The sequence below is a fragment of the Colius striatus genome, chromosome Z (assembly GCF_028858725.1).
Source record: "Colius striatus isolate bColStr4 chromosome Z, bColStr4.1.hap1, whole genome shotgun sequence".
NCBI lineage: Eukaryota > Metazoa > Chordata > Aves > Coliiformes > Coliidae > Colius > Colius striatus.
Genome location: NC_084790.1, coordinates 70,868,661 through 70,882,230, shown reverse-complemented (window position 1 = coordinate 70,882,230; position 13,570 = coordinate 70,868,661). Strand labels below are relative to the sequence as shown.

Genomic DNA, 13,570 nt, shown 5'->3' with positions numbered 1-13,570 from the left:
ACTGATGGCCAATGCGTAGTCTAAAGTTTTCTGAAGTAGCATAATATCTTGTTGAAGTTGTGGCACCAAGCGCTTGGGTTTTGCTAAGAAGTGTGTATAACAAAGAAAGAAAGAAGTACAACACTTAGGATTGAAGGCAGTCTTGTTGCATGTATTTCACTGGTTCCTACAACTTGTAAATATGGGCCATTAACCTGCATTTTGTAATTAACTGGTTATACAGATTAAATGTATTTTTATAGTTTAAAGCCTTTTCACTGAAAGGTGCATAAGTCAAACACTTGGTATCCTACTGCCCTGTGACTACTAAAAATGCACAAGTATTTCCATGTACTGCGAGTTCTTAAGCTCATTTCAAATTGAAGTGTAGAAACACAGCAGATTGATGTTACTTAGGTTAGGCACTCAATGTTGCACCAACAGTTTAAACCTTTCAGAAAGACACCTCTGTCCCAACCCTGAAAACAAGGACTGCCAATAGCCAAGAAATGAAATTTAATGTTACAAAAGAAGGCATATCAAAATATCAAACTACACTTGCATGTGGCAGTTGAACAAGTGAGTGCAAGGTTGAAGAAAAAGTTAAAATCTATGAAAAAGTTTAGATTAACCATTACAATATTAGAGCAACTTTACACAGCTTGAATTTGCAGCTGTTCTTTGCTTTTAACTCCCTCCTGCCCAAATATATTGACTTCCTTCAAGAAAAGGAGTTCTCTTACACAAAATGTGTCACGTTTATATTATTCAGAACAAAACAGTTTTGCTGGCAGAGATTGTGGGTTCGCAGGGACATTTAAGCTTTCATTAAACTGGAAAGCAGTCAAGTCTTTGTGTCTACAAATTTTACATTTAATAGTTCCACAAATTTGGCAAAAGTTCAAGATAACGTCTAGGATGTCTTCACCAAATCATAGACATAAATATGGAAATCATCATCAAACTTGATGAAATAGACAGATGGTTTGGCTTCAACTTGATGAATGACCATGCCAGTCCTTTTTGAGCCATCTTCTTTGGCATATTCCACTTGTTTGCCTACCAGGCTGTCCACAACTTCTCCTGGTTCCCGTTCTGCAGGAGGTGAATCATCTGTAACACAAAACGAGTGTACTTCGGTAGACATCAATGGAATTTTTCAGTATGGAAGAAAACTACAGTTTTCTTTAAAATTCATACAAAACATTCAGAAGTTTTTAATGCAGATTATACAGAAAGTAAGTGTAGTTCAGACAAGCACTTAATGATTGCTGTAACTCTAAAAAGCATATTTCAACTTAAAAAAAAAAAAATCAACTAATACTGTCTTCAGTTTCATTAAGACAAAAATAGTACTTCTATTGGTAAGAGAAATATATCTTTTGACACCAAGGTTTAACACAAATGTTACAGAAAATTCCCCCAGCAGAAAAAGGCACTGGGTATCTTTAGCAGAATGGCAGTCAAACTAAACCTTATTCATCCCACACATATTATTGAAAGTTTCAGAGTATGCATGTCACTGCAACTAAAATGTTGCTAAGTTAATACCCCAAATGTTACTAACTAAAACTTCAGTAAGTATAAACTTACTAAACTTAGTAAAGCTTTTGACTCCATATTGGAATAATGTTTTTGTTAAAGTCTAACCATATTGGGTTTTTGTCCAGTAAAACCTAGCTAGATTTGGTTTTATTTCCCATTTTCCTGCTCTGTTCTGATGGTTCACTAATAAATCAAACTTTTTCTCCCCAAGCTGAGTTTGTCTTGCCTGTGACTCTAATTGCTGAGTGATCTCCCTGTGTTCACCTCACCTCATGAACCTCTCGTTATATTTCTCTCTCCCCTGTCGAGTTTAGGAGGGGGAGTGATCAAACAACTTGGTGGATGGACATCTGGTACCCAGCCAGGGCTAAAACAACCACAATTTTGGATGCTGCTTATGATATACCTGGATACAAAAAGGTGTGACTTTTAACATGTCAACTGCCCAGTGGTTGCTTACATGCCAATCATAGAATAAATACGACAAAAAGATAAAAGCCCTATACTGGAGAACTGCAGGCTAACCACACTTTCTTTCTCAGCTTATCATGTTTCTGTCCAGTTTATAGATAAACATTTGTTCTGTATTCCAGTGAGGAATTTTCTTAGAAGTGTTTGCATCTGATGTGGCATTTATTCTGGAATCCTAAGCTTTTACATTAATGTCTGTCTTTCAGGTTTGCCTTAAGAATCCCTTACAGATTTCACTCAAAGCCGATCTTCAACAAATTCAAGAAGTTTCTCTTTCAATTTTTGATTTGGTTCTTCTGTAAATGTACTGTCACACATTATTATTATCCTTCTCATAACATCATAGAATCATAGTGTGGTAGGGGTTGGAAGGGACCTTTAGAGATGACCCTGCAGAAGCAGGTCCACTCAGATCAGGTCACACAGGAATGTGTCCAGGCAGGTCTTGAAGACCTCCAAGGAAGGAGACTCCACACCCTCCCTGGACAGCCTGTGCCACTGCTCCATCACTCTCACAGTAAAACAGGTTTTTTCTTATATTTAAGTGGAACTTTTTGTGTTCCAGCTTTGTCCCATTACCCCTTGTCCTGTTGCTAGATACCATAGAAAAAAGGGATGCCCCAACCTCCTGACACCCACTATTTAGATATTTGTAAACATTAATAATATATTTTTTTTGTAAAAAATCTTCCTTAACAAAGTCGCAAGTTAAACTCTGACATTTTCATTTAGAGGGAAGTATGAAGTGTTGACAAAATTTAGTATCAGATCCAGCAATACATTTTCTCCTCGCTAAAAAACCTTTAAAAAATCCTTTAAATTTTGGCCTCCTCACCAACGCAAAGCCTTTGAGAAGAAACAGTTCCCTAGAAATTTAATAAGGCAGGTTTCACCAAATTTAGAGACATACTTCTAGATATTCTAAAATCCAATTTGAAAAATATTCCCCTTAACATCCAATCATTGACTTAAGTCCATAATTTAAAATAGCTGGGAAGCATGCAGTACATATTCAGAAGTGTGTTGGAAACAGGTATGCAGTAGATAAATCTTGTGGCAAGCATGGAGGAAAATGTGCGCTGAAACTTTAGTTCTTAAATGGAAAGAAAGCACATTAGCTCTTTCCCTACTCCCAACCACAAAGATAAAAGAAAGTAAAGCAGACTTAAAATACTTTTCAATTCCTTTTTGAATAGTTAAGACAAGAATAAATTATCTAAAACATTGAATCTAAAAGAGTTTGCTTTATTTTTTTAGGAAGAAGGTGGTACTTTTTTCCATTAACATTTGTGGTTCAGCCTTTACAATCAGCAGATCCATTGCATTTTGTTAAAGAATGGTGGGGAAAAATATCTAAACACAGACAATTACTATAGACATTATTCAAGAATGTGCCACTCTCCTATTTAGTCAGTAAACTGCTATCAGTGCTAGATCTGAACTCAACAAATTAATTGTAATTAATACTTATGTAAAGCACTATGTAGCAAACCACTCTGGTTATCTAATTATTAATTTTCTTTAAAGCCCAGATTACTTTTGTGAGAGAAGTGTGGTTTAGGTACATGGGAGAAATTTTTAAGAGTGTTCTTCAAAAGCTTTTTTTCCTCTCCTCTTTTTTTACTGGCCATCTAAATCTCTTTAACTGATATTGATTCTGGGAAAATCTCTTAGAAAATGTCCCAATGACTTTGTCTTCAAGAAAGGAGGAAAAAGTATAGGGATAATCCTAATCTGCTGAATATTTTTCTTCCTCGTATGTTGCAACATGTGACAGGAAAAAAATTTTCAAAAGATTAGCACTTTTCCCCCAAGAAACAATACCAAAAGTTTTCCACACTGAAGATACCTATCCAAATGAAATTGACTATATTGTTTGGTCCCAAAATATTATTCCCACAAGAACTGCTTTAGAAACACAAACCCTCAGCCATCTCAACAAGCTGTGATACTTTTGTAAGAAAATAACAGTGGAAAACTTCTGGTTTGTCAGTTTCCATTGAAAAACTCTTAAGCATAAACCCTTTCACAGTAGCATGTACATACTTTCAGCAGAATCAAGAACAACTACAGAAATGTTTCCCCTGTATATGTGTCACTGTTGATTCAAGTAAAATATTTCAGCGATTAACACAGATTTCTCTGTTGTGCTATAACCTTTGTTAGTTGTGAAACTTTAAAATATGAGTACCAAACAAGATATTAGTTTGTCAGTCCTCTGTCCACAAATAAACCACAGCCAACTGTTAATATTAAAAAGCTGTAGCCTTCCAGAAGAAAACAGTAACTGGCCTACTTACTCGAATCGGGCATAATGCGAAGGTCACCTTCTTTATAATCATCTAAGAGCTGGTACATGTACAAGACGGGGTCTTTCTCATAGGTAATATAAAACCATGTGTTCATAATAGGAGCTCGAGCCAAAACCATCCCCCTCCATTCATCTTTTGAGCCGTCCTCTGTCTCAAACATATGTTCCACAGCTTTACCAATCATTGTGTCTGCCAGGTGGGCATCACTAATTCGAGATGAAGCTGAAATGACAACATTTCCTAAGTTCAATGAAAAGCACAGAAAGATGCCTTGGTGAAAAATAATCTTTACCTTGATTAATAAACAAGTTTGACTGGAAGTCAGTCGATTCACACACAAAACACACACTGTCCCTTTCAGAGAGTTTATTACTGAAGAACAGCTTCACTTCAAAACATTTTAAAAATAACAATACCTCTTTGTACTTCCTATGATTAAACAATCATAATGTAAAGGGAGATTAACCAAGGCCACAGCAGTGAAGACTATTTTAACTGCAACACTGGACCGGGACAGGCAGGCTGGGGAAAAGAGGAAGAGAGGCCAATAACAGAATTCTACATATTCTGATTCACAATTATTAGAATTCCTCTTCATAAAATAGAATTCTATTTATAAGTCTGTGATTTTTATGATAAAACTCGGGGATTTGGTTCCCTCTGATGCCATTCTAGAGACTGCTACCAATTGCTTTGCAGGCAGAAAAAGCAATAGCTTCTGTTTATGAACTTTATGAATTACTTGGGTAAATATGGAACTTTGCAGTTTGACAAACTTGCAGCTTAAACAATCAGTGGCAATTTTGGAAAGTAAGTTATTTTACTTAGATAACAATACTACTTCAATAATAGAAGTAGTTAGGGGAAGTACATGAAGAAAGTGTGATACTAGTAATGTTAGACACACACAGACAACACAGTCAAGACAACTTTCAAGTTCACATTTGAATAGAAGTATCAATGTTAAATTTACAGATAGCTCTTAGGGATAACACTCCAAAAACTACAGGATGTACTGCTTGCTACCTACAGCCAAGTTAGCACTGTACTCACAGGTATCAGAAAATCTTTGTGGAAACAAGAAATTTAAAATGAGGCATTTATACTACCAGACATGTGGCAAAAATGAAATTGACTTGTAACATTTAAGTGGTGAAATGCGACCTTGGGGGAAGTCTGGAGTGATTAGTGGGAACACTTACTATTAAATATCAGCTTATACATACGTGAATTGAGAAGAAAAATCTGAAACACTTACCAACTCTGTCTGGAAGAACTTCAAGTGCTGAAACTCTTTCATCTTTGTGCAGTTCTAGTCCATACACACAATCAAATCCATCGTACTTGATAAGATAGAGAGAGGGATTTACAGGAACTTGATCAAGAACTGTGCCCTTCCATTGTGTTACAGGTCCGCTTCCTTCTTTCCATCCATGTTGTATTCTGCAGCCTACAATATTTCTTCGTGGCTGAGAAATAGGTTTGCTTGGTCCCACATTGTTTCTATGCTTTCTGTACACAGATACAAACATAACATTAAACAAGTACATATATACTCAAAATTCTACTCCAGACAAGGGAGGTATGCTTTAAAGTAGCACTGTCTTTTACACCTTAGTGCACTTTATTCAAATTAGGCTGTAGAGTTACATTATGCTAGAAAAAAAGAAAATCACACTGAAAAGTAGTGAAACATTTTTTATGTGCTTTACAAGGTCAGTTTCCCAACAATCCCTTGTAAAACTAGTTTCCTTAAACCAAAAGAAGTTTTCTAGCCCTTGTGATGCTGAATGTCAGAGGTAAAACTCACCTGATCAGGTCTCAAAGCACAAGCTACCTGGCAGTATTGTTACTTTACCATCTCATTGCTCTCTGCAGAATAGTAAATGCAACTCCTGTCCCAGGAGGAAGTCATCAGCGGAAACATTACGAGTGCTGACTAAAATTCTTCAAAGGCATTTGTTTTCCCTAATCTGTGTTTTCACCTGAAGCAACTTTAACCTCCTTCTCCATTTTGGATATTTTTTATCAGAAGTATTTTTAAAGACACATGGTAGCAACAAAACTTTAATACTTCCTTCTTAGTATAGCAAAAGAAAAATGATATGTAATGCTAATGGCAACAGAAAGGGTACTCCTCCTTAATGTGGAAAATAGATTAAATATACTTCTTTGTTTTTCTTCTGTTTTCATGGAAGTTGCATCAAAATTCCCTCTGCTGACTACCAGCTGCTCTGATCAACAGTTGTCAGTAGCTATTTGATGTTTCAAATCAATTGAAATTGTGTTACTCAAGTCTTGTTCTACCAGTTACTAAAATTACAAATTGACAATTTTGAATACAAATGGAAGAAACTCAGGAACATGACAGTATATTGGTGATAAGAAATGAATACTGTATCTATTTTAGTATGTTACAATGCACATATTCATTTCCAAAAGGATTATTTAGAAGGTTGCTTGATTAAAATTTTTGCGAATATGAACTAGTAAAATAAATTGTTCAGTCAATATTTGTAACACATTTTATTTGAATGGCTGGAAAACATGCACATCAGTAGCACGCTTAAAAGCTACATCTAACACGGAATATCAGTTGCCAAACCCAATATTCTTTCTCAGGTTAGAAATGGTGATCAAAGACAAATGTCTCTGGGAACAATGAACACTCTCAGAGATGTCCCCATATGATCCATAAAAGACCAGTAACAATCACACAGAAATCCTTGAAGTAGTCTTTCAGAGCAACGTGCTCAGTGCATGACATTGGAATACTTAAAACTCAAGATGTAATCATAACTATGAAGAACAAGATGTATGATTCCTTCAGTGGCTTGTTCCATCTCCAGACTTTTATTCACCATGAAGATCTTAGCAGGAAGTTTTGTCAAATTTCACTTTTGTTATCATTGGAGTCTTTCAATAAGATCACAATGCAGCTTTTGTATTCCTAACTTTGATATCATAGATTATTACAGGAACTCCAACTTCTTTCAGTTAAGAAACACTCTCCTACAAAGCTGCTTCTAATTTTATGCAGAAACTATGATACATTTTCAAATTCTAGTTCTTGCTCAAGTATATGTTTGGTTTTAAAAAAAATTATAATAGTCTCAGTAATAGTTTACTATTACAAAATGAGACCAAAGGTCTGTCTCTTGGCACAATAAAAATTAGTTTGTTTTGCATGCAATTAGTTTATTGAGTTCTAATGAACCATAGTTACATTCTAAAGCAGGATAAAATCAACTGAAGAGAAAAAAGTCAAAACAGATAAAACGGTGTCAGTTTTAAGCAGTTAGTCTATACTGCTAATTATGTAATCATTAAAGAAGGTAGTAACAACACTATTCATATTCAACCTCACAATTTTACTTTCTGCCTCATAGAGCAAAAAACACTACAAATTTAATTATAAGTCAAGTACTTGCTATATGCACTTCAGATATTTTCTTTGAAGGTTGTACTACCGCATTACAGTAGTAGATTTTCAGACTAATAAATTACTAGAGAAAATATACCTCCTGCATTTGCACATATAATAAGAAAGCAAGCATAGGTTTCTAACTAATAAATAATAGCTATGAATATACTTCCACGCAACTAACTCAAAGCCCTCTTGTCCTCAACAGTATTATTTCTGTGAAACACCAAGTAATCCAAAGGTACATAATGTTCTATGATGCTATATCAAAAAGGCAAACCACGTTTTTTCCCTTCTGTTTTATTACAATTATTATTATAATTAGAATTTAAATTCCACAAATATTTGGTCTTGAAGACTAGTAACAATTTTCCCAGGTAAGTGAAACAGTAAGTTCTGGAAATAGCTCTTGACACATCAGATACATCCTCATTGTAAATGGTCCTTCAGCTCCCAAAAGTTTCAGATCTTCTTCCTTATCTTAAAAGGCAGTAAACCAGTATGTGAAGTCTAGTTATGTGAAAAAGTTTCATTGTTAGAATTGGATATCTTTAAAACCTTCTACATACTACATAGGAAGAAAGAAATCCTCCCAGATTTTAAACTTGTATTTATACGGTCCTCACATAAACTTTTATTTGGCAGCTGCTACCAGGGGAAAAAAATGTAGTGAAGAAATGCACAGGAATGGCAGCAGAATCAACCATTGCTTCAGGGCTGTGCTTAAAAGACAAACTAGCATTTATAGAAAGGAGGATAGAAATTCCCAATAACCTGTGAAGTAAAGTTGTCTGTTTAGATTTGGTGCTGGTTTTGGTTTTTTGTTTTGTGGGGGTTTTTGGGGTTTTTTTTTGTTTTTTTTTTTTTCCTTTGCCCCTTATCTTCTCATCTCAGAAAACACCAAGGTTAGAACTAAGGAAAAAAAACCAACAAACCTACAGAGGTGAAAGAAAAACATAGCCCTGAACATACAAAAAAGGCACAACTGTGAATGACAGGAAGGAAAATGGTAGAACAGTGTAATGCAGTACAGTGTATGGTCAGTAGCAATGGTCAGCACAATTTCAAGTCCTTCATGCTCCTAAGCAGAGAAGTTTTTAAAACTAGGACCCAAAGCTTACTGTGACTTTATTAAAAACTATTGTTACTAGCAGAATGGTGATGGAAGAGTTGTTATTGACTACTTTTTGTTATTAACTACTGTTCAGACTAGGAAGCACATTAGTTGAGGCAAAAATTTTAAAAGTTTTCTGTCCTTCTCAAAAGCATCATTCAGTTGTGAATTTCACCTTCAGATGCTGTAGGAACCAAGATTACAAGTTATCTTAAACATTTTGAAAGTCTGATCCCACTTTAAGTTCATTTGTAGTTAAACTCTAGTATAACCTGTGCCTCAAAGTCCCTGAATAGCCAACTACAAGAGCCTATGATTGCTTTATGCTATTTCTTGTACTCTCTCAAAACGCACCAAGGGTGGAAAGAAAGAGACTTGGGAGATTAACAACTGATCTGATGCCACTGAGGTCAACTTCATATTGGCAGAGATCACCACTACCCACTGACAGAACACTTGGAAGAACTGCCTTCTAACCATGGGAATCATACCCAAAAGGCTCAACAGTTAACTATCATTTAGTAAAGAAACGTTCAGAAGACTTATCCACACTGCTCATTCATTTTCAACTACTGAGTCATGCCATGCTCCATCCTCTTAGCTCCATTCTCTGCCACAAACCTTCTGAAGCTAATTTAAAATCTCCCTGGTGGCCTTTAAGTGCCAGTAGGCTTGTTTTCCTTCTACTTTAAATGAGCAATAACTAAACAAATAACTAAACCAGTGATAAAGTATGCATTACTATTAACTCATAGTCTTCTGCAACAGCTCAGAGTATGATCAGCATATATTTTTATATGGTCTTTCATATCCTACTAATTCATGTTAAACTACAAAAATAAACAATTTACTATTCTGCCTCATTGTCAGACAAGTCAGTGAGCAGCATATTAGAAATGATCTTAGTTTGGTATAAAAAAACCTCTTTACTAAATAATTAAACAATTGAACTAAGCTAAATTAACATAAAACTAAGCTGGATGATGAAAAGTGCCCAAAAACATGTCACTTAGGATCAAAACTTTTAATGCCCCATATAAGCCTTTACACTAACAAATTTACAGCCTACTTAGGTATTTAAGTCAGTGTATATCAACACAACAATAAAGACAAATCTAGCCACCCTCAAGTACGAAAGGCAACCCACCTCTGATAGTCTTCCCATCATACACTCCTTTTTCTGAGCGGTTGAAAGAGAACAAGAGAAATTAAGTTTTAACCAACTCTACCTGGCCCTAGACAAATAAATGTTTCTCTTTGCCTTCTATGGAGATAGATAAGAAAGCATAATGACGAGCTGGTGGAAGGGATGAAAGTAGTTTTACAGAAGATGATGTCTCTGGGAAACAGTTAACACTGTTAGCAGTGATTAACTATGTTAATCATGGAAAATCACCTGCTGAACAAATTACTCTTGATTAACGCAGCACTATACAACTTTACACTTAAAATGCAGCTAGTAACATTAAGTTTCACACTTACCCAGCTTAGATTTCTCACATTGGAGATGTAAGCAGATATCGTATCTTGCTGTTTAACAAGACTAATTTTTGTTTAAGACTAATTACTCTCAGAACATTACCTCTATTTTCATACAGCTATTCAACAACGTTCAGCAGCTACTATTTTAAAATATTGTAGAGGATAATGTGTAGGATAAGCAGGCATCCTTCACACAAAAATAACAGCCTCCTCACAGAAGTATTTCAGTATATTATTTATTTTAGAAAAGGGTGCAGTAAACTACAGCTGCAGTAAACACAAGATTGGATATTTCTAGGCTTAATTCCAGACTGGGTTATCAGTAAGCAATCTTTGCAGTTTTTATTGTCCTGGTGATAATGTATGAACTCTGTGTCAGACAACAGAGATCCTACAGTATATGTGGCTAATTTCTGCCTTGAAATTCCTTCTCTCTCAATTCCAGAATGAATTACAAAATGTATTCAGGGCCAATTTCATATTAACAAACAAAAGGATATTTAAAACAACTTCTGTGGGGCATTCTTTCCTACCACCTTCCTGAAAGAATTTCAAGTTTGACTCTAAAAACATATAGGGACATATTCCACATGATTTTCAAGAGTGAAGTGACCAGAACAATACAGATATATTTCTAAATATAACAGTACTTCCAGTTTCTGAGAGCTAGACTTTAGTAAAAATGTGAATAACTTACTTGTGGGAAGTCCTTTTCTTCATCATGCTTGCAGACACTCCTGCATGACCTACAATATAAATGATTTTGGAATTACTGAAAAATAAGAGTGGCCAAAAATATTTCTTTTGAATATCTAAAGGTAAATAAACCAAACACTTCATCTTATCAATGAACTGTTACAAGATGGGAGGGCTCTGTAGAGATAGACTCAGGCTACACACTCATGAAGCTGTGGTGGGCTGACCCTGGCTGGATGTCAGGTGCTCACCAAAGCTATTCTCGCTTTCCATCCTAAGCTGAACAGGAGAAAGTGATATCACTCAGCACCTACTGTCACAGGCAAAACACTCAACTTAGAGAAAATTAATTATTACCACAGTAGGATAATAAGAAATAAAAATTAATTGTAAAAATACCTTCCCCCATTCCTCCCCCTTCTTCCCATGCTTGATTTCACTCCCGATTTTCTCTACCTCCGCTGCTACACCAGCAGAGGGGGATGGGGAATGTTACAGTCAGTTCATCACGGATGGTCTTTGCTGCTCCTTCCTCTCAGAAGGAAGATTCCTCACACTTCCTCTGTTCTGGTGTAGGGTCCCTCCCACAGCAAACAATCCTTCAAAAACTTCTCCAAGCTGTGTCCTTCCCATGGGCTATGGTTCATAAAGAACTGCTCCAGCATAGGTCCGAACCATAGGGACAGTCCTTCAAGAATAGACTGCTCTGTTATGGGTCTCTCATGGTCACAAGTCCTGGTGGTAAACCTGCTCCAGATTGGGCTGTTCTCTCTCCATGGGTTCCCAGGTCCTGCCAGGAGACTGCTCCAGCATGGGGTTACTGTCTCCTTCAGGCATTGACCCACTTCAGTGTTGTGTCCTTCCTGGGCTGCTCCCCTGTGAGCCTCCAGGGCTGCAGGAGCAGGGTCTCACCATGGGCTGCACCACAGGCTGCAGCGGAACCTGTGCTCTGGGCTTGTAGCATCTGCTACCTCTCTTTCTGCATTGAACTTCTAGTATCTTCTCACAGAAGTCACCTCTGCAGCTGTCTCCCCACAATCACCAACCCTGCCCCACAAACCCAATACATAAGCTCAGGAATAAGCAGGAGTAGTGACTGACCATGACTACCAAAAAGAAAGCTGAGAACGCAACAGGAACCCGTGTGGTCTCCTTTCTAGGAAAAGAGGTCTAACAGTTGAGATGTCAATCAACTACAGTTAATGAATTAATTGTCTGTGTAACTTTTCATCATTAAGTGAAAGGGTGCAAATACAAATCTTTAAGTTAGTCAGACCAGCACTGGAGAAGTATTTCAGTCTAATAGAGTATGTGAGAGCATAAATGATTATCTCCTTGTACTTAGCACTGGTGAGGCTGCATCCCGAACACTGTGTCCAGTTCTGGGCCCCTCACTACAAGAAAATGTAAAGCATTATGAATGCTAACAAAGGCTAGAAAAAGCTAGCTAATAAATTTGAAAGAGGCAAAGAGAAATCCTAAGTTGGACTTTTCATGGCTAGAATACTGTATTGATCCCAATGATACATTGAGATGAATATGAAAGATGGAAAGCTTCCAATACGCTGGAAAGAAGAAAAGGGAAAGCAGGCTTGTGCTGGTTTTTAGAAAGCTACTTGTGAGCAGTAGTGAAGAAGTCAGAGATGTGCAAGAAACAGAACACAGAAATTAAAAACAGGTACAAAAAGTGATGCGGTGCATGAAAGGTGATGAATACAGTTAAAATAAGTTATTAAAGTTATAAGTTATTAAAATAAGTTCTTAGAATGAAAACTGTGGCCTCAGATCATAGCCAATGCCCACATATGTATGGATCATTTACTAAGGTCAACTCAAATACATCTGTTTAAGTGACAGTTGCTATGTGTGCTGAGGGTAACAAATAGCCAAGGAACATCTGGCTTTATCCTGATTCTCCTAGTCTTCCTCAACCTACTGTTTCTGGCTGAGATGAATTCAATTTCTTCAACTGTGTTTTGAATTTGTGATGAAAATAGAGCTGATGAAGACACTGATGTTTTAGTCACTGCTGAGCAGTACTTACACAGCAACAAGACCTATTCTGCTTCTCAGATCACCCTGCCAGCAAGTAAGTTGGAAGTGCACAAAAAGTTTGAAGGTGACACAGCTGGGGCAACTGACCCCAATTGAACAAAGGGATTTCCTATACTATATGAAATCACGCTTATGAAGAAAGTGAGGGTGAGGACATGGGTAGATTTTTTTTTCCCTCTTTTCCTACTTTTTTAAAAATTATTCCTGTTATAATCATAATATCTTTTTTTTTTTTTTAATTAAACTGTTTCTGCTTCACTCCTAAAGGGCTTTTTCCTCATTTTTACCCTCTTGGTTCTTACCTCATGTCACCTGGGGAGGGAGTGAATGAGCATCTGTGTAGTGCTCAGTTGCCAGCTGAAGTTAACTGACAAAATTCATGATGACTGTTTGCATGATCCAGGAAAAGAACTTAATAGTGGTTGCTCCCATGATAAAAATTAAGCGAACACCAGACGCATCCATCTGAGACATTTTGTCATCTTACGAGTT

At 36.5% G+C, this 13,570-nt stretch overlaps 1 protein-coding gene across 5 annotated transcripts in view; it reads right to left on the bottom strand.

Moving 5' to 3' along the window:
* Positions 1-478: 478 nt before the first annotated feature.
* SPIN1 (spindlin 1) overlaps positions 479-13,570 on the bottom strand; it is a 55,925-nt gene continuing 42,833 nt past the window's right edge. For 4 of the 5 annotated variants that reach the window (XM_062018419.1, XM_062018417.1, XM_062018420.1 and 1 more), the window contains exons 3-6: positions 11,025-11,073; positions 5,566-5,819; positions 4,296-4,547; positions 479-1,092 (exon numbers count right to left, since the gene is read on the bottom strand). In XM_062018419.1, coding sequence (XP_061874403.1) covers positions 893-1,092; positions 4,296-4,547; positions 5,566-5,819; positions 11,025-11,073 — 755 coding nt within the window. In that variant the 3' untranslated portion in view covers positions 479-892. The remainder of the gene's footprint in view (positions 1,093-4,295; positions 4,548-5,565; positions 5,820-11,024; positions 11,074-13,570) is intronic. The other variant, XM_062018421.1, reaches the window with a different exon arrangement.